Source organism: Leuresthes tenuis, unplaced genomic scaffold (assembly GCF_036924035.1).
Source record: "Leuresthes tenuis unplaced genomic scaffold, fLeuTen1.0.hap1 SCAF_21, whole genome shotgun sequence".
Lineage (NCBI taxonomy): Eukaryota > Metazoa > Chordata > Actinopteri > Atheriniformes > Atherinopsidae > Leuresthes > Leuresthes tenuis.
In genome coordinates, this window is record NW_027325375.1 from 18933043 (window position 1) to 18954945 (window position 21903).

Consider the following 21903-nt stretch of genomic DNA (forward strand, 5'->3'; position numbering starts at 1 on the left):
AGCTGGAATAGTTCCAACATAAAAAAACAGATACTTCTGTTCACTACATATGATTCCAGTTCACAATCCGTAACCTCCGTTTTCTTTCCTTCCTCCCTACAGCCCATCCAGCCGGCCATCCTTCCCATCAACATGCCCCTCACCCCTGAACTGTCCCCCATGTCCACCCCCTTCCTCCCCTTTCAGCCCAAACAACAGGACCTGAAGCCGGACAGAGGAGAGTCGGTGGCCCCCGCCCCGGGCATGCTCCTCTCCACTTTGCCTCGTCACTTCGTAGGAGGCTCTCTGAGTGGCTTCAGCCCCATCAAAGGTGTGTGTCCTCTGGATGTCTTCAGGAACTGCATCAGCCTCCAGAGGGGCCCAGAAAGTCCGGCCCTGACCCCTCAAGACCCAAGCCAGCACCGCCCGACCATCTACACCCTCCAACCCAAAAGTGGCAGCCCAGATACTCCTCTTCCCAGCGGAGACCAGCTGCTGCCTCAGCCTCATCCGCTCCACCAGCAACACACCCGTTGCTCGGGTTGTAACGTGGATGAAGGAGGCCAGAGAGGAGGCAGTAGGGATGTCAGGAACCGGCCCCCTCTCCCCCCTCTCCGGGTCCTGCCTCTGAACCTGGACTGCAGCGTTCAGGTGTGCCAGCTGATGAGGACTCGTCATTTGGACTCGTCTCAGCTGCAGACCTTCACCCGCCGACTCTCTGAGGCTCTGTCCCAGGACCTGAGCACCAAGCCCCCCTGCTCCCCCATCACCCCTCCCCCCGAGCAGGCGCTACCCCTCAACCTCAGCAAACGCTTCACACCTAAGAGACCCAGCAGTGAAGGACCAGAACCGAGCCGGCAAACAATAAACGGAAACACAGACCAACCGCTGTCAAAGAGATCCAGAACCAGCCTCCAGGAACAGGCCCAGGACTTCAGTCTGGGGGGCCGGTCCAGTTCTGGAGGAGGAGCGGTACAGGAGGTGGAGATGAAGAGCCAGGAGGAGCCGGCAGACCTGAGCTCCCCCAGCAGGATCAGGGCCTTCCTGCTCGGGCTGCCCCCCTTCAAGGTGAAACTGGAGGAAGATCTGAACGGGATGAAGTTTGGGAAATTTCCTCCTTCGGGATCTGAGGCAGAAACCCAGAGGACTGAGGTGGAGAAGGGAGAAGGAACCATGGCAGTAAAGATGGAGGTGAAGAAGGAGGAGGAGGTTGAAAAGGAGCAAACTGAGAGAATCAACAAACTTCAGAAGCTGGAGCAGGAGGAGAGAGATCCCGGCCCCTGCTCTGGTCCTGGTCCTGGTCCTGCAGAGCTGATGGGAGCCGGGCCCTCTAACACTGACACACACTGTGTTTAGCATTAATTGCTCTGTTTGTGATCACATTTTCTGATACGATGCCCGTAGCATCGGTCGGGAACTCGTCGCCTTTGGAACGTGGACGGTTGTGTCCGTCGTGACGTTCCGCGTTGGTCTCCGACGTCGCTGATGCCCGAACACACGGGAGCAGCGACGTTTCCTCTCTTCATCTTTGAAAACATTTGAGCTCATGCTTTTATCTCCTGTCATTTCCGTTTTTTTGTGGTTCTCGATGGGTTGAATTTCGCAGAGGAACAACAGCGCAGAGACACATGACAATCAGAGCAGTTTCTCTTGGTTCTCTTTAAGGTAAAAACAAAGAAACAAGAGTGAGACTGACTCTAATCAACACTGCCATAACCCTCCATAACACTATTAACTCCACTATTCAATGTTCTGTTGAAATATTGAATAAGGTCCATATGATTTTAGAATAACAATATAACATCTATGGATGATGCTATGCATCAAGACTTCATTAAAAAGCATCTAGAGTGTACTGTAGTTTGGTAGTTTCATTTTTAAATTGAACTCTACTTCTGTAGAGAGATGGTTATTTTCAGATAAAGTGTTTTAATGTAATCTGGGGCTCTGAGTGAAAAGCTCCGCAATCTTCACGTTATAGCTTGTTAAGTGAAGCTATTCTTTAGTCCTGCTTGTTAGCTAAGATTATATAAACTTTTCTTACACACACGTGCCTTAAATGGCCTGCGAGCTGCCTCATCGCTGGCTTCTAAAACATCCACGTAAAGAGATACCTTGATGTTAAACCACGAAGGCGTCCCCTTGCTCCCCCTCTGATCAAAGACGGATCAGATCAGATATGCCAGCTCTCAGCTCACTATCCATTCAACACCAGAACAAGCGTTGCTACTCGATACTCGTCCCTCCTCCTCGTGTTAGTCTGCGTTATAACGACCACACCAGCCACTTGTCATCGTTTTAACCACCAACACTGTTCAGTTTAGAGATCATACATGTAGCCTCAATAGTCAAACTACCTCAGGTTTTTTTCCCACCTGCTTCATCTGCTTCAGGGGGTTGGACTTTATCATAGCTCCGTTTTAGTTGAATGTATTCCGCTGATGCTTCACAGACATCTGTGGGAGAAGGCTGGTGTTAAACCAACAATGTGTCACTCAGATTTCCACACAAATAGTAGGTGAAGTGAATTTATTTGGAGATGGATGTCGGTTTTCTGCATTTGCGGGACGAAATACAGAATATCAACAGATTTCTCCTTTAAGCCGCCGTCTGTGTTCCTTGACGTTATGTTCTTGAGTTTTTTGCCCTCATACATAAGCCGGGTTTCCATTCACTTGTAAAACAAATCTGAATCAGATTTGTTTCCACAGACTGACAGTATAGGCTGTATTGCTCATGGCTGTAATTAAGTAGAAGAAGTAGTTGTCCTAACCAGAAACAAGCCTCAAAGAGGAAAAACAAACTGCAGTGGACATCTAAAAGAGCAAGGAAAAAAGAAAAAGAGTTTCTCTTTGGGAATTACTGTCATCTCTGGGAATATTTGGGACATAATATCTGGGAAGACGCTGTTGAATCACCTTATTTTTAATCTTTTAGGTCAGACAAGATTGAAAATAAGTTTACATTCCACATGTGCATCAAGTCTTAGAAACGGGCAAAAACACGTGAAACGAACGCACAAACGAATGTTTTTTTTTCTCGATTTTGACTGTTTCCATTTACCTTTTATTCTTCTCATCTTTTTATATGTAAATCAAAAATGGCAATGGAAACCCGGCTGTCCCGATCAGCTCCGTCTGGGTGTAATGTCCACGTAGCTTATTCTCCCTGTGAATAAGAGGGCTACTCTGCGTGCGTTCTTCATTATACGCTTCGAGAGAATTAAATGAGGTTTGCCTAATCGATATGAAGCTTTAGTATGAAAATGGATCACCTGCCTGAGATCTGATTTTATTCCAAATGTTTTGCTGCATTCACGTAAAAATGTTGGAGTTATCTGCTTCAGACATTTTGGTGAAAATACGTGGAAACTAAACTCGCATAATTTGCTTCACTTCGCCAAAGAATGTGTCACTTGTTGGCCCGTTGCCTTGTTTCTTCATCTTTTCATTTGAGGTGCCAACTTGAGACATGAAGCACATAACTGTGTATCTGAAAAATGCTGAAAACATCAAGGTATCCCTTTAAATCGCACCCTCTCCTGTTTTTATGTTGCAGGTGTCGGTTCAGATTTGCACACCTACTGTACTCTTAGGCTTTTCCATATTTAAAGTTGCCTTTTTTTTTTTTTTTTAAATCTTCCGTCTGCCTGTGTTTTTCTTGGTTATCATCTTACGCAAACTTTGGATTCAGCCACGACACTAAGACTTAACGGGTGTCGTTTATTTCATAGTTAGCATATAGCTTATTGCCATATTGTTATTGTTTTGTAAAGTCGCTAATTCTTCACACATCACAAGCTAGTAAATCTTAAAAGAGGTGGAAAATGATGAATTCATGCAGATTTATTTTCCTCTGAGAAAATATTTAAAAGAATACATTGACTTGCTACAGATTTTTTTCTGATTCATGTGACTATTAAGGTTTAATATGAGGCAGAATTATTTGTTAATGACTGCATGAGTAGAGATATGTATACTCAGTAGCTGGGCAGACACACCAAAGTACTCAACCAGACTCCTCCATAATGTCTCAGTAATTGATAGTATATCCGAATTAAAGATTTTACTTAATTAACAAATCCTTGACATTTAAGGGGAAACGCTTGTGGGGAAAGGATGGTAAATTTCTACAGTCATGTTTTCATCTGTGCAGTAATATGTCTCATAACAGGGTAACTGCTGTATGTAACTGTCTTGCTCTGCTTTGTAATGTCAGTAAACCTTTATTTATTGCTGGTAAGGTGTTTTCTGAGTGCGCCACATTCATGCAGTAAAGGCCTTGGTGTGCTTCAAAGGATCACGTTTGCACAGCTGTGGACAAAAACTGTCGTAGCCATTTTGTCTTGTTGTTGTTCTAATCAATACGGGGAGATGACGCACATTTTGAAGCGTCATACTCATTTATACACAAGTGACAGAAGTAGTTGAGTGGTGAAAAACAACGCCCTGCTAACCTTCTGCTAATGTCAGACATCACTCTTTTTATTGTAGTATCAAGGATTAGCTTTCATCATGATTTTTTTATTTTTATTTTACTTTTTGTGTTTTATTTTATTTTATTTTTTTTAAAGCTGCATGCAACATCGAGTTAATTAGTTATTTAAATAAATAAAGACAAACGGATCAAAAGCAGGTTAGCTGACAACTGGAACAGTTTGCTAATCTTTATTGCTATGGTTAGGTTGTAATCTTTTACGATACAGTTCCCATTTACTTTTGGATTTTATAAAACACTGTTTTGTTTTTTTTTTTTGTTTGTTTGTTGTTTTTTGTACATTTTACACTTGAAAAACACTTTTTCCTGTCTAACAAAAAAAATTAAAATTTGCTAATGATTTGTTCCACCACTAGGAAGTAATAACAGGTGGGATTATCGCTGTGGGAACAATGATGAATTTGTTAGCTAGACAGCTTTGTTTAAACTTTAATATATTCCAGACATTTCTCATTTTTAACAGTGTAGCCCCAGCTTTTAAAGTAACACCAGATTTAACTGACTGCTGTCAGAACAGTTTTAAGTATGTTAGCCCAACATGCTAGCTGCTTTGTTGAACTGTAATATGTTCCAGACATAATTGCTTTGTATTTTATCAATAGATGAAAATTATTGATAACGTTTAGGTTCTTAGTCGTTCCCTGCCATGAAGGTTAAAAGGGGATTAGTTTATGACTTAAGGAACGATGTTTAGCTTGTTAGCCAAACATGGTGACGTTAACAGCTTTGGTTAGAGTGTAATGAATTCCAGATCCTTGATTTGTGTTGATAATTAATGAAAATGAATTAAGATTTTAACATAATGCATTTGGCTAAATAGTTGTTCATAGCGTTGGAGGTTAAAGACAGGACAGCTTACCTCTGTAAAAACATTAAGTTTGTTAGCCAAACATGCTAGCATTCCCAGCTTTGATGAAATGGAATGTAAAACAGCAATTTGCTTTGTATTTTTCTCCTTTCAAAAATATATATAAAGGGTACAGATATATTTATTTGTGCTAGAAATCAAAACTTAAGAGCTTCTCACTGGTGTAGGATATTTGAAACATTTATAAAACAGCTTTTCTGCTTAAATTTAGCGTATGCTCTGCTGTAAAAGTATGCTACAGCCCACAAAATGGTAGCAAGATACCAGTCCTATAATCTTTTTTTTTTAACCTTCATACATCCAAGATTTAGCTTCAACAAAAAAGCCCAGTACCACTTTTCCTAGTCCTTTGATATATTTTTCTGATGTTTAATAGTTCACCAGTGATGTTTAAAGAGTGTCCAGTCACCCTTGTAGGATATTGCAGTTTTTTTCTTAAGAAGGGCTGTGCGAAATGCTTATGAGCAGTTAGTGACTTGCATTTAGTTTACAGCACTCTGCGAATCCTTACAGGGAGGCTAAATTAAATTGTGAAACAGTGTAAAACTTCACAGTGGGACATTTGCTCCAACTCGCATTACTTCTGTCACTTTACCCCCTGTTGATTCATCCTGACTGTATTCAGCCGACCTCAGCAAACAGGCGTGCAAACTAGTTTCCCCGAAGTGCACCCAGGCCTCAACACTTAAACTGGGAGTCTCACAGTTAAACCGCACCTCCACTGGACCAGGTTTTGTGTTATCTTTAATCATGTGATCATTTGCATTAGTTGTTTCCTTTTCAGCAAGTTTTTTGATGATACTGACAACATGCCACTGAGGGTCCTTCAGGGCGGAGGGTCTAGTTTAGAGTTCAGCAGCATGTATGACAGTTCTTTTTTTTTTTTCCTTTGTTTTACTATTTAAGCTTAGGTTTTAAAAGTTTCATTAGGTATACTTTTTTTTTTCCTTTCCTTCCTTTGATAAATGTTAAAATGTTTACATTTTGTTATGCATGTTAAACAGATTTGTTATATCCAGTGTTTTGCACACTACTCCAGCATCGGTCTTGAACGGCACTGCTCATTTATGTAAAGTACTTATAAGTGCCTGATACTTAAAATTGGAGTTGATATTTGTAAGCAAATGAAAGTTAAATTAGATCATCAGCCTTCATGCCATTGACTTGAACAACAGCTCCTGTTGTTGCGATGTTTTGTTGAATTTTACGCTCCGCTCTTGGTTTCGTGGGGGGGGGGTTGGGATGTCGGAGCAAACTGGACCTACAGGACTCGACAACAGGGACACTGAGTGGCCGGTTGGATGTTCATGATAAGAAATGATCAAAATAAAGGTGCTACATGTCACATTTTCGCATCTCCGAACTGTTGTGTTCTGTAAGTGAACTGTAAGTGTTCAGAAAATCTTTGACTGTTCTGCAGGTTTTTTTTTTTTTTTTAATTCTGGGGAAATCCAAAGTGCACAAAGAGTAACTGCTTCAATTTATCATGAAAATAAACCGAAATCTTAATGGCTGGAGAAATATTTCAGCTACTTATTAGTTTGCAGGATTATCTTGATTTAAAAAAATTAAAAAAAAGGCGTTTATAAAATGTCTTTTAAAAAGTTCTTAAATTTCCCCAAGATGTTGATTAAATAAAAACTGAATAAGAAACATTGATGTATCAGAGAATTTTAAATGTGTCAATTTAATACGTTTTCTGTGGATGAATGAATGCATCCATTGAGAAATCTGTCGGATGTGCGTGAACAAAAAGATCAGAATCTGTTCAATTGCAAAATAATCTCTAGTTTGTCTTCGAGTTTCCTTCTTCCCGACCAGATCATCCAAAGATGATCCGGTTAGTATTTTCCTAAAAAAGAACAAAAGTAAGAAATGATTTTTGTTGTAGAGCATTTACGAAAACTGGTGTCATGATGAAGTGGCAAACGCAACATAAAAATCGTTCTGCTAGTACTTTTTTCCCCTTTTTGTGTCCCTTTTTAAAGTCATTCTGGGTACCACAGAAAAGTAGAATGGTACCTAGAGGGTGTGTTTTAATGTCTTTTCCAAAACCTCACCACCTACTTTTAATTCCTGCACCTAACCGAACTTGTGAAAGCAAAAACCTGAGAACAAAAGTGATGTTTGTGTTCTTAAAAAACAGTCATAGAAAGGAACTTAGGACATGACTTCTTCCAGTTATGTCTGTACCTCCACCAAAAAGCCCTCCTAATTTACACTTTCTTGCCTATTACAACAGGTAAATACTGCTTTTGTGAGTAAATACAGTTACTTATATGCTCATTTACTCACCAGAAAAGAAAAGCCATGTTCGATGGAGCATTCTGGAAACATGTCAAACATGAGTAAATCTAAAATCTGTGCAAAAATGTGTTTACGATTTGAGCTGTTAGGGAGTTTTAAATTCATCAGGTCTCCGTTGTGAAGTCTGTCCAACCAACCAAACAAATAAAACATGCTCACAGTTAAAAAGCCTAATATTGTCGTCTGAACAGCGTCTTACTTTGAGAATCCAGACGTCAAAATAAATTAACATCTGTTTTGTGAAGCAGCAGCTCTTGGAGAGGAAAGCTGAGATTGGTGGGGGGGGGGTGCAAAGGGGTTTGTGGGTAATGAAGTTTTGGAGAAACGCCAGGTACAGATAACATTTTTATCCATCTAAATGTTTTCATCATATGACAGTGATGCCAAGATGCGTCATGTGGCACCTTTATAAACTGTGGATGTTACACTGATGAAAGTCTTTGTCGCACCTTCCTGTAATCTCCTTTCTTTTTTCTTTTTTCTCCCTCTTGAAATCAACCACAGATCCACTGTAAAATACAAGCACATCCTCTTTTTTTTTTTTTTTTTTTCCTCTTTCTTCGCAAACTGTGCTGAACTGTTGGCCACAGAGTCGTACCGATGAGGATGGATGTTTCTCCGAGGTGCTTGATTTGGGCGGGAAGTTTTAACAAAAGTCATGTTAAATGATCTTTACCGATCTACAGTACAAGCTCCTTTTCTTTTTTTCTTATTTGATCTTTTCTTTCTTGGTAAGCGGTTCTTGGTGTCAGGCACCATTCCCTTTTAACACTGTATATTTATAATAAAAGTAATCTGTTAATATGTGAGTGATGTTTCATTCTGAAAAGGCAGCAGTCGGGACAGTTTCATTTTATAATGGAAGTGAAAAACGATTTAGGGTGATAAGAGTTTGGACTTTTAACATAAATTAATGTAGAAAAAAAATAGTTGACATACCAGGTGTTTTTTTTTCCAGGTTATTGCAAAAATATCCAAATAAACTCAAAAAATACAAAGAGAAGAAAGGAAAAAGGCTGTTCTGTTAGAATATATATTTCTTTTTGGGTTAATTTATATAGACTCATTGAAAATGGAGCAAGAGTTTTACACTAAAGGTTTTGGAAATGTTAGAACCGAACAGAAAGTTATTTTTTTAATTCTAAAAGATTGGATAAAGAAGTCCTAAAACATTTTAGTTTTGTTGCCATTCATGGTGACAAATATATTGAAATGAAAGGTGATGTGTTGAAAATAGTCAGTCTTTTAAGCTGTGCATGACTAAAGTCACAAAAGCGCAGAGAGAATTCGAGCTGTAACTTTCAGAATAGATACAAGAAGAAATTACCAGTAAAAAAAAAATCACAATCTGGAGTTAAAGTGCGAAGCTGCAAAGGAAAATCGATCAAACAAAAGTTTGAATGTTACTTAACTGAAGAATTTTGAAAGAAAAGAGTCATTGTCACGACAAAAGTTTTCACTTGAATATTTTCTGAGTCATTTGTTATTTTTCTTTCTTTTACGTAAGTTGAAATTTGCGATTTTTATTGAATGTAAACAAAAAATGTAATTTTACCTTTATTTTCTATTTTCATTCATATTTTATGGTGGTTTATATTTGACGCGTTCGACATTTTGACGTCGGCGCTTTAAAGACAACGTGTTTAATCCTTTGAGGAAAGTTGGAATTTTTCAAACTTGAGAAAAGTCTGAATATTGTATTTTCAAGCATGGCTGCATCACAGGAGCTTTCCAGGAAAACTGCATCATATTGTTATTTTGGACTGCTGGCTGATATGAAGTACACCACATTCTTACATAAATATAATACAATAACTTTGAAAAATAAAGATTCTTTTTTCAATCAAGGTAATGAAAGCTTGAAAGATGGATGATTGGCTTCCTGTGATTCCCTGAACTGAACACTAGATGGAAACAGAGATTGTGACTTCTGCTCTCAACCTTTTTCACCATCATGGCAGCAACACTGAGCTGTTTTTCTCCGTCAGCTTTATCTCCTCTTATCAGCGTTGTGTTATTGCGCTGTCGATGAAAATATAGTTTGTCTTCTATTTCTCCTTTATTATTCCTTCAGAGTATGGAGTCCTTTAAAGTTTTTCACATTTCAAATCAAATCGTCACCCAAAACGTAATTCTATAGGCTACAGGGACGTGTCTTTCTCCATGTAAGGTGAAGTAAACAGATTTACGCCCCCACAACAAAAGTAAAACACACGGCCCCACATTCCTTCCCTCCAGGACTTTTTAACCGAGTCCGTTCCAAAAACATCCAGAGAGTAAACATTCACACCGAGGAGGAAATGAACACATTCCTCAGTCTGCAGCAGGAGCATTGTTACCAACGCTGTGTTAAAGGTCGTGTTTGGCTTGTAGATAGTTTTTTGTAACTTAAGAACTGCAGGTTTGACCTCTGTCAACCCAAACTCCGACACACGGAGGCAACATCACAGTGAGACCAGTTTTCTAAATTCTAGTTTTTTTTTGTGTGTGTGTGAAAGCAAACAGCATCTTCAGGTCTTCAACACAAAGTATATTTTCAAATGTTGGACCTTTTTTTTATTAGACTCTTCTGCAGTCATGGTTTCATTTGCAGGTGATCAGTTTTAAAAAAGAGCCCCTCCGACTTTTCAAGTTGTTAAAAGCTGCATCAAATAGTAAAATGCAACCGAAACATCTAAAATCACCGTGATCTAAATCCAGGTGTTTACAGTGACTCTGTGGAGGATTCTGGATTAGTGATATTTTAATAATCACAGCAACTACAGTAACATTGACCTTTCGATTAACCTTTCTTCCTCCTCACAGCTTAACCTGTCAGCTGCTTCATGTGGCCCCTGGAATAACCAAACCTGAAAGGCCTCCTTCTTCAGCTTGATGGCTGTCTGCACCGCTGGTGTCCACCAGCAGGTCCTCCGGCTGCCACCACATCACGGACCTTTGACCCCGTGACCACGGCTCTTGGAAGCTGCATCCACAATGGAGTCTCTGAACATGGTCCATTCAGATTCCATGTACCTCCCCTGGTATGTGTGAAAAATGTACCCAAAGGTGCGAGTTGACGGTCTCCCAGACAGGGGCCTCCACCTGACGTCGCCAGTTTACCTTCACTTCTCGATTAGGATCAATCTGTCCCTCTTCACCCGTGTGTCCATAAGACCGAAGGTCTGATGATACGATTATATAATCATAAGTGTACTTTGTACAAAGTACTTTGTACAAAGTACACTTATGAACCACACTGTGCTTGAACATGGGATTGGTTATGGCCAATCCATGATTCTAACAGCTGTGTAATAACAAAACACGCCTTGGGTTCGGATCACAGAGGGAGTTCTTCCCAATCATGCCTCTCCAGGTTATTCCATCATTGCTCACATGTGCATTGAACTCCCTCAAGAGAACGACGGAATCCCCACTTAGCAAAACCTCAAAGACACCACCTGGAGGTCCAGGAAGGTTACTTTGAACTGCATTTTAGGGTCATGGAACAGTGGAACAGATCTTCACCGTCAAGGAGATTCTGACCATCCAGTCCACATGTGGTTTATTGATTTGGATAAATTTTACAACTATGTCTCCTGAGGGATTCTTTGGGGGTTTCTGTGGGAGTATGAGGAACCAGAGCTGCTTTTACTGGCTATTCAGTCCCTGCATAACCAAAACAAGAGCTGTGTCCGCCTTCTTGGTACAAAGTTGAGCGCGTTAACAGTGTGTGTGATGGTCTCTTCCAGGGCTGCCCCTTCTCCCCAATCTTGTTTGTGGTGTTCATGGACTGGATCTCCAAGTAGGAAGAGGAGGGTATCTGGTATATCTGATTTCCAGAGGGCACTCACTCAAATTGTGGAAATTGATGCCAAAAAATGACAACCTAAACCCAGGCTTTAAGACTGACATCAACAGCCACATCCAGCACCTACAAATTGGTTTATTTCAAATACAAAATACGGTAAAAATGCTACCAAGTAAAGATACGTTTATTTAGTTTCTTATTATTTTTTTGCAACGCTTCTTTTAAATGAAAATCAACGCGTCGTGTCTTTAAACTGAGTTTGTTTCTTTTCTCATTACCCACTTCAACTTAGTCACTTATTGTAAATTAACATTTATTGGACAAACTATCTCCGTCAAATTGATTGTGTTTTAAATGTCTGTCACCATTAAAACTCGAATATTTTCTTCAAACTACTTTGCAACCCGCTTCTCTACAAACATCCCTTATTAATCTGGGGTTACAACAGTTTACAGCCCATAGAGGCCTTCAGATAGATTTACAGCTCACCATCCTCAGTGTTCACAACTAATCCCCACTTTGTTTCACCCCCACAGAGTTTTTTATTTCTCTAATCTGTTTTCACATCCACTGTGACGCCCACATCTGTTCTTGGATGGAAACATTCAGAGCATATTTTCTACTCGCAGTGAGAGAAACATGCTTCATTTTACAGGGTTTCACACATCGCCGGATGGATTTTTCCAGTTATCTCCACACAGGCAGACAGCCTGAGGAGAGCTGGACAAAATGACTAAAGAGGAATTAGAAAGTGAGCTGCTGTTAAACCAGGTTAACTGAGAACATCTATGAGGACACAGGATTAAAGAGACTATTATACATGTGGAGCTTCCATTTGAACTGATCAGAACAAACGGAAATGGAGGGACTTAGAGAAAAAAAGAAGACAGACAAAAGGAGAGACAATCACCCTCACACAAAGGCTGCAGATGGGATATAGACCTTTTGTTTTGTCCCCCATCTGTCCACCTGTCTGCCTCCCCCTTCAGAGGCATCCCAGAACCACACCTGATCAATAAATCAATCAAATACCCTTCTGTTGAGGAGGAGAGTCCATTTATTAAACCAAAGAAGGAGAAGAAATTGAAAGATAAATCTTTTACTCCAACAAAAAGAAACAAAAAAACCCAGCAGAAAATACAAAAACACTTTAAACAATACAGACAGTTATCAGTTATCAGTTATCTGTGCAGTTTGGTGTACCACATGATGAGTTTCTATTTCACTACACGGAGGTAAAAAAGTTACGGCTAGAAGTTTGAAGAGCACAACAAAATGGCTGACTGATGTGGCGACTCCACGGAGAGCAAGTGGACATTTTGAACAAAGCACAGACTGTGGGTAACGGAGGGCATTTATGTCATTTTCATGTCACACTTTTTGCACAGTTTTGTCACAAATCTCTGAAAAACACAGATCCGAATTTAACCCAATGGAAATTGATGTCAAATTAGACTAAATCTATGAAATAAAGGAGACCTCTGATGACCCAATGGTCCAGGAATTCCTTTGTGAGGGTTTTTGTGCACCTTTTAAGGAATGGACTGAAAATGAAGTTCTTTTCTCCTCGTTTCCCGGAAAAGTTGACATTTAGGAGGTTTTCCCCCGCCTGGCAGTGGTGGATGGTTGCCGTGGTAACCCGCCTGCCACGGGCAGCCTCAGTGTTTGTCTCCCAGGCCCGGCGGTTGGCACTGGGCCCACATACCTTCCCCTGGCTCTCAGAGCTCAAAACTGAGCCAGAGGATAATAGAGGATGGGGGTGGTGGGGTGTGTGTCTGGGGGGGGGGGTCTTTAATTGCCGCAAACAGCAATTATCAACAAGGTGAAGCTGTTGAAACTCCATTTACTCAAAATCCAGTTTGAATGAATCTCCTTTTCTTATCCTGCTGTATCCACCTCTCCACCGTTTCCATGTATTCATCAACAAAAAAAGAATCTTTGGTTCCAATGATGCACAACGGAAATGTTTTGAGCTTTTAATATGTAAGTGAATCACAGTTATGAATAGTTACCAAGATTTCACTGACCAGAGGATAGAGGTTTAAATACGGCCTGTCTCTGATGAACAGGGCCCCTCCTCTGCTGTTGCATAATAAGAACATCTGATAATCCCTTTTATTATGGATCAAATACTAAATCTCTCCAACATTTGTGATTATGAACCAGGACAGAAAACTGTTTTGGAAATGTGTCGCTGAAAACAGAAAATGTAATTAAAAGTACATACATGTGAGAAAGAAAGTAACGCCCTCTTTAAACTAAAGGTTTCAATTTTCAGGACATCTTAAAAATACATCTGCTCCTTATCAGAGCTTAAAATGAAGTCATTATAACCTCAGATCTCTCTCTTAATATGCTCTTTTTTTGGCGATTTATATTTTTATTTCCTTTTTGCTTTTTATGTATTGTTTTATTGCTGTTTTTAGTAGTATTTCGCTATAATTTACTGTTTCTTGCCTTTATGTGTGTGTTCATTATTTTTCTTTTCTCATATTTTGTTTTAATTTCTCGCTTGTGTTCATTTTCTCTGTTCAGTTATGTGGTCCGTGTTGCATTTTGATTGAAAAAAATCTAAATCTAAATAAAGATTGATGAACTAATTGATTAACCTCATTTTAAGACTTTTTTTTAACCTCGTCTCCAAGGAGTCATATCGTCCCTTTAGGATAGAAAGACAAGAAAGATTTAGCATGTATGGATTTCTGTTTCCAGATTTCCACAATAATATGCAACAGGCACAAAAAGGTCCCACAGAGTGGTGGGTGATGTCAAAAAAGTTAGGACCGGTCCATCATCCCCTCTTCTTTTAACAACAATCTGTAAACATCTTGGAAATGAGGAGACCAGCTGTTGAACCTTTGGGAGATAAATGTTGTCCCATTTTTGTCTGACGCAGGAGTCCAGCTGCTCAGCAGTCCTGAGTCTTCTTTGTTGTATTTTATATGATTTCAGGTGGTGAAACATCTGGACAGCATGGTCCATCCAGCACCTATCAAAAATATTAAAAGTCTTTGCAATGTTTTGTAGAGGAACATTATTCTGAAAGTGATTCTCAATTTGTAGACACATTTTTGCAGATTACAGAATCTTTGCACGCACATCTTTACTTCTGAGTTACTCTGCCTCTCTAAGGTGCTCTTTTTTATACCCAATCATGTTACTATTACCTGATTAGTTGCAACATGTTCCTCCAGCTGTTTATTTTTAGTTTTTTTCTGACTTTGTCAGCCCTTTAGTTGCCCCTGTCCCAACATTTCTGAGACGTGTTGCTGCCATCAAATTAAAAATGAGCTCATATCCTTTCATGAAATTGTAAAACGTCTCACTTTCAGTTCTGTTGTAAACAGACAATCAGCTGATGAGACTGGTAAATCCTTGCATTCTGTTCATAATTGACATTTAACTAAGTGTTTTTTTGAAAAACAGGTTGAACATAATCATTAGGGTAAACTCTGATGTAACTGTGGCATAATATATCCAGGGTCCATCTTTGGGATTGTTATAGAAATGTACAATAGCTATATTCTGTTTATTTTGAGACAGCAGCACAAGTTCACTCCTCAGCTTTAGGACCCATCGGCCTGCACAGCTGGCGCTAGGACCTCTCGGACTCCTTCCTCGCCTCTTTGTCTCCACCAGTCGGAGCCTCCTCCTCCTCCTCCTCCTCTTCGTCCTCTGTGGTCTCATTCCGTGTTTCTCTCCATCAGCAGCGGTCTGGATGCTCGCAGGGACAGAAACATGGCTGTGAATCTCGCCAAGAACAGACTGGCCCTGCTGACCGCCTACCAGGACGTCATTGACGAGACCTCGGACACCGACTGGTGAGTCCCTTGGCCGGCCGGCCACTCCTCCATCTCCCCGGTCCTCCTTGTTTCGCTTGCTCCTCTTGGGGGTTATTTCTTGTGCGGGTTGGTGCGCGCTCAGGATGCGCAAGGCAGGACTGGGGCGCATCATCATCATCATCATCATTATGAACGCCGGACTGGTGTAAAGTACAGAAAGAGAGGCCTGGCCTTGAACTGTCAGCACTTCAGAGCGCAGCTTTGCATTTTCCTGACTAAACGCCTCATATCAGCTGCGATCTATAGGAAGCGTAAAAGCCGTGAAAGTGGGAGTTTGTTGGGGGTTTATCGGACAGGTTTTTTGGGTCTGAACTGACCCGCACCGCAGAGCCCTGCAGAGCAGCTCAGGGTGGAAGCGGACCGCTTTGTTCCCCTCAGTTCCTCCCGTCTCCGCGCTGTCGGGACCAGGTTTACTCACAGCCAGCTGGAAGCAATTTCAGGCTTTTGTGCTGTGTGATGCAACGATAAGTGTGTGTGTGTGAGTGTGAGTGTGTGAGAGAGAGGCTTCAGCTGAGGTAGACGGGCCTGGTCCAGAGATAACGATGAGCCCCAGCATCCGGAGAGGAGAGGGGCGAGGCCGGTGGGTGGGGAGGGGGGTTAGAGGGATGTGGGCTTCCATCATCATCTGTTGAAATAATTCTTCATGTCCAGCTTTAAAAAGTGAACAAACTGGAACACTAGAAGGTAATCAGTCAGAGGAGGCTGGCTCCTTGGTTTAAGTCACAGCTGCGTCCTTTAAAGCAGACTGCAGGAAAGCTGGAAAGAAAATGGTGCGCCACTTATTTAGAAGAATGCCAATTAGTCTGGAAAGATAGTTTAGTTTAATATCTGCATCCGTTGTTCATTTTGTAAAGATGTATTTGTTCATTTAAAACAAAGTTGCGCCAAGTCACTGAATGTGGAAAATCAGCTGTTCTCAATGGATTTTTTACAAGAATCGTTCAAGTTTTGGTGCAGAAACACAACATACACGTTTAAGGTTTTTTTTTTTTGTCATGTCGATGAGTGACAAAACTGAGGTGGGTGCTGTTTTTAGCCGATTAGGAAGTCCTGAATGCTGGACTTCCCCGCCAGCAACCCAGAACAGGGATATTTCAGGTGATTCCAAAAGAAAAACACGGTGCTTTGTGTTGCTGCAGGCATGTCCTCTTTCCTCCCCCTCTCCTGTTTGTGTTAGACAGAAAGTAGAAAGAGGAAGGCCTCTTTTTTCACTGGAAGAGCTGCAGTGAAGCCCCTACCAGAGGTCATATTTGACTGTAAGTTAAACTGTAACCTGTCGTTCTTGATTACTTATGTCAATTTCCACAATCAGTGGAGCTTTTGGAGGGACTGAGCTCAGATTATGGAGCCTGTTCTGAGTTGTCTGGAGCCAAACACCGTCTTTACCATGAAATGTGACCTGGTGCCATCTGTTGTTGGTCATTAGGCTGAATGAGGTCAGATTGCCTTTAATACACAAAGCAGTTCTTCTTTCAGTTTGAAGAGTTTTGGTTTTGGTTCCACATTGTGTCTCACTGTGTTTTATTTTTTTAATTCCAAAGAAAAAAACAACACTCCCCTTAAAACTAACCTTGAATTCACCAAGGGATTAAATCAGATAAAAGTTTGCAGGTGTTTCTGCTTTTCATCCTCTCTTGGTGGGTTATGGTACCCTAGAAGCTATTTGATTAAACATTTTGTCTGATTTCGATAATCTAAACAATATTAGCTTCAGGTGCTTCTACTTGACCCACAACCCAGATTTTAGTTTCAGCTGATTGCTACTTTTTAGGTACAGATAACACACCCAGATACACTTTGAGATCCAGTTTAATTGATAGTCAAGACAGTCTAGGATATGTTCGTGTACATAGATACAAAATAACTGCTTACAGGAAAACTATTCCACACAGTTTTTATTAAACTGTTAATAAATGAGCGTTTGGTGTTGGATTTCCACACAATTGTCATTTAAGTGACCCAAGTTCGTCTCTTGTACGAACTGCTTTCTACTTTTACTCTTTCAAGTATCTTTGTTTAAACCTTTCCGTCTTCATTCGGTCACTGGGTACATTTAGCCATTAAAATGACTTGCTAAAGGTCAGGAGAACACCAAGGTTTGCCTCAGAATAGACTCTCTTACAAACCATACCATGTTACAAAACCACTTTTTTTTGGCCCCTCGTTTATTCTTTGTCCAGTGAGTCTCATCCCATCTAAAAAATACCAGGTGGCTAAAGACAAAAAGTGAGACTAGGCTCATGAAACAGAAATCTGTGTGCCTGTTCTGATAAACAGGATATCTGTCTGTGTGTGTGTGTCCCAGCATGACCTTTAAAGTGACGTATATCAGTAAAAACGTGTGGTTTGTGTGTCCAGCCTGTTGAATGTGACGCAACAGTAGTTTTGTGACTATTTCATGAAATGCAGTGACTTGAAGTACGTTAGTATGACACGACAAAGGAAACAAATTTTTGTGTCGGTCTCAAACTAAACTTTCAAAATACATGTAGACATGCTACTCCAACCAAATTCGAAGGTCTCAAAACTGTACGAACGCACCCAGGGATCAAATCTCTTCTGCATGTAAACACTCAATTAGTCCCAAGTGCTCTGTACATGCTCCAAAGCTCCATCTTTTTGCTTGTTTTTTGTTAAACCAGAGAATTGGCAGTGTATATTAATCCAGCTGAATTCCCAATAAAACTGCTTTCACATATTTTTCTGTTTCTTTTGTCAGAAACTGGGGCTGAATTAAGACCACGTGTCAGCTCGGGGTCACTTAAGGCATCACCAGACTATCGCTCTGCTCTAAAAAAATCTTGATTTTATAACCGCAGCCTCATCGGACAAAATCAACAGTAAAGTAACTTAAAGATAACGTCTGTGCAGTGAATTCAGCCGTACTATAGAAGCAGCTGAACGTCTTTAATGTTTTCTTGCACAGTCCGCAGCGTCGCAGCGTCAGAATTACTTCATTAAACCGTAACCATATTGGCTATGATCTTTTGTAAGGTTATTTTCCAGTAGCATTAAAAAGCCAGCGGAAATCAGGTCTGTGGAGACCAATCGATAGATTTTACAAGCAAAAATTGTAAATAGTAATTACAGTTCTGACTTTGTAATGTGAGGATTTGACGTAATACTTTTCAAGTTAATTAAGAAAGGTATCAGAGGATTAGCTGATAATGAAATGCAGTTAGTTGTCTGAATGATTAACCCTCCAGATTTGGAGGATTTGGTGCACTTGAGCCAAATGTGGAGATTAGAAGTGATGTAAGATATCTGGAGAGTGAACAGATATGTTGGAGGGTGCTGGAGGTTGTTTTAACTGATTGAAACAGAACTGGGCGAACCGAAGCTGATGTGGTAGAAGAACGTTTTCTGCAAGCCAAACGTCTGCAGACAGGGATTAAAAATGCAGATGAAAATGACAAAATCTGTGATATAACTGAGTCTAAATCTGGTTCAATGAGCAAGTAAACACGACTGAGAGTTGCAGTAGACACACGGTTCAGTCAGGACAGGATCCATCGACAATTTGAAGTGCCCAGGGTTTTATCAGCAATAGAAAAACAAAAATGCAGGATTAATTTCCATCACTATTCTAGGATCTGTTTGTGTCATAACAGTCTGACACTGAGCACTGCACCCCCCAGAGAGAAGCCAAAGCATCATCATTAAACCCTGGTTCTGTTGTCGATCTCGACAGGAAGTGATGCTTGTTCCACTCGCCGTCCCTCCGGGCCTCACCACACTGTAAAAGTGTGAATTGGATTTGGCGTCAGCCCCTGTTTCTGTCTGTATGTCTGTTCTGTTTGCGTGATGCAGGGCTGCAGACGTTCAGAGGTTTCCTTCTGCTCGGATGTTTGCTTGTTTAGCGGGAGCAGAGATGATGCGCGGGGCCTCAGGCCTGCCCCCGTTTTTCACACTTGATAGGATCTGAACAAAGGCAGAGACTTCCAAACGCTGCTGACCCCAAACAACACGGGACACCCCCTCAACTCCTTCCAATGCCCTCTGCCCTACTGTCTTCTTTTTAAAGCTAAATACAGTCGTTCAGCAGTGGTTTGGTCCCAGATTGAAACTCTCTGTCTCCCTACTTGTTCAGGATCTAACTGGTTGGTTTTTGTGTTCAGCAACGGCTTTTAACAATCACAGCTTTGTCAACAGGGTAAAAAAAAAACTCCCTCTGTAGAGCTACGTAGCTACATCTGCTTTTATTGTACGTCTCAGATGCTACTTGCAGCTTGATGTTGCCTTAAAATGACACCAGCCAGGACAGAATAGCAGTAAATGACACACACACACTCCTCTTTAAGAGAGAAGATTGAACATAAAGCTGAACTGAATGAATAAAGTGGAACAAAATTAGCACTGAAATGAAAGTGGAACGGATTGATTAAAAATTAGGTTATAAGGGTTTTAATAAAAAAGGGAATGAGTGTGACATCATCAGCGAGGTTCCAGAGTATGAAGTACTTGATTCAGAGGCAGCGGGCTGTTCGACTGGTGCAAAAACACAGAAAAAAAGGTTTAAAACGAGGAGAAGCTGTTATGAAACCGATTGTGCAAATAGATTCAGAAAGAAGTCGAGGTTTTTTTTTGTTTTTTTGTACTAACTTCTGAAAAGTAAAGAGAAGCAAGCCAAATGAACTGCCGCAGTCCATAAAAATGCAGTCCATAAAAACTCTTTGTGTCCGGTTTGTTGAATTTTTGGGTAAGAATCAAACCATGGACCAGCTGTTTTGCATCTCCCATTCATAGTCAGTGGAACTGACAAACTGAGTTTGACTTTAGTTTACTAACTTAGTGAAAGTTAAGTTAAAAACATGCACTTACAGAAGTTTAAATCAAATAAAATGGTTACTATTTTGTACCTCAATTTTTTACAACAATTTTAGGGGCTTGGACTTTGGACAATTTGGACTTTGACAGATTGGGATAGGTACGAATTGGACGCCGCACGACTAATCGAGTGAATAATCAGCAGACTAATCAATGCTGAGATGAAACTGGATAAAATAAGAAACTCCTTTTTGGGATTAACTTCTTTGCCCATGTTTAAACTTTTTGAAAATGTATTTCCATCCCATGTTTTGCAAAGGTGTCGGATGTTTATTTGTGAATTCGCGACACGCTTACAGTTGTTTGTCTCTGCCTGACTCACCCACAGAGCTGAGCTCGACACAGCATCGACTGTTAGTGGCTGAGAATGAAGCGTGAACAAGCTCACGTTATGAATCAGCTTTTAGCCATATTACCAAAAAAACATATTTATTTAAAAACATTTCTCATCCTGACATCAATAAGGTATCAGTAGGTATTAGCTTTGTAGCTAATGTCCAGCTGTGTTAACATCTGTTTGCTTCTCTCACACGCTCTCTGCTTTCATAAACTGTCATTTAATGCAGCCGAAATCCTAATAAAGCCTCTTATTTCCTTTTTTTAATTGTTTGTTATCAGACAACACAGTGAATGAGACAGAGTGAAATAACAGCAGTTAACACAACACCTTAACCAGCAGTCTCTGATTTTTCAGATACAGCATGGTCAGATAAAATGAGCTTTTTTAAAAAATTTTGGTTGTCCTTTGATGAGACTGAGAATATGAGTTCACATTAACAGCTTACGGACTGAAGCTGCTCTGATAGGCAGAGGCACATTAAGGAAAATATGATAGCGTGCTTCTGCTAGTGGGTTAGTTATAATTCACTTTTATGTCAGACACACAGAACAGTATTTTCTCTTTTCTTTTCTTTGAAATGCTTCCAAACTTCAGAGAATTTTTCCTCTTTTTCTCAGATTTTGCCCCTTGTTGTTTCCTCTGGTTTCCTCCATCAAATCAAGCTGCTACAAACGCAGCACGTGCGCTCATTGTGTGACAGTAATAAGTGTCCGTGTGAAACAGGGCGACCACTGAGTAGAACATCTTGGTGGGAATTAAAAGGAACATTTTTTTTGTAGGCGAGTTATTCAAGTTACGTGAGGAATCGTTTCAGACTTGAATGATCATTTCATGACCAATTCTACTTGAAATTAAGTGAGAAAAGTTTTCTATCTCCACTGTGCTGATGTCTTTCCTCCTTGGCATTGTGTTAACAGACACCTGAGTGCTCCAGACCAGCAAACTGACAAAACTGACAAAGCTTTTATGGAAGTGCTCACGATCAGTCAATGATCAGTGCATTGATCATTAATCATCATGATTAGTTTTTCAAACACTGCTTCTGTGTTTTGTCTCAGTTTTTGTCAAAATAAATGACACAGTGTCAAAGAGAAATAGATTTTTACCACTTACAGCTCCTTATTTTGGTATGAAATAGAGTAGGAAGTTAGATTGAATAATCAGATGATAAAAACAGCGCTCGTTGTGGGTGTTTTTATTTGCTAGTTCACCTCAGACAGAAAAAAGAGGAGCTCGTTGAAACAAATGAACATTTCTACACGAGAAGAAACAAATTCATGTAAAAATGAGTTAAAAAGAACCAGCTTTAAGAGCGATGAGTATTAACAGATGGTCATGTGCAGGAGGACGATCAGCCTGATATCATCCAGTTACATAAGCTGTGAAACATGAAAACAGCTTTTAAAAACTGAGCTTTTATTCACATGAAGTGCCTGAAGGAAAGTCCTGACAC

The 21903-nt window shown here is 40.4% G+C and overlaps 2 protein-coding genes across 4 annotated transcripts in view; both read left to right on the top strand.

Moving 5' to 3' along the window:
* Nucleotides 1–8451, top strand: part of LOC140279250 (uncharacterized) — a 41874-nt gene extending 33423 nt beyond the window's left edge. Inside the window, exon 12 of the mRNA XM_072374361.1 lies at nucleotides 103–8451. Within this exon, the coding sequence (XP_072230462.1) occupies nucleotides 103–1335 (1233 nt within the window). The 3' untranslated portion in view covers nucleotides 1336–8451. The remainder of the gene's footprint in view (nucleotides 1–102) is intronic.
* Nucleotides 8452–15103: 6652 nt separating this feature from the next.
* Nucleotides 15104–21903, top strand: part of dbn1 (drebrin 1) — a 121829-nt gene continuing 115029 nt past the window's right edge. For 2 of the 3 annotated variants that reach the window (XM_072375730.1, XM_072375731.1), the window contains exon 1: nucleotides 15105–15262. In XM_072375730.1, the coding sequence (XP_072231831.1) occupies nucleotides 15180–15262 (83 nt within the window). In that variant the 5' untranslated portion in view covers nucleotides 15105–15179. Of the gene's footprint in view, nucleotides 15263–21903 lie in introns of all 3 variants that reach the window. The other variant, XM_072375728.1, reaches the window with a different exon arrangement.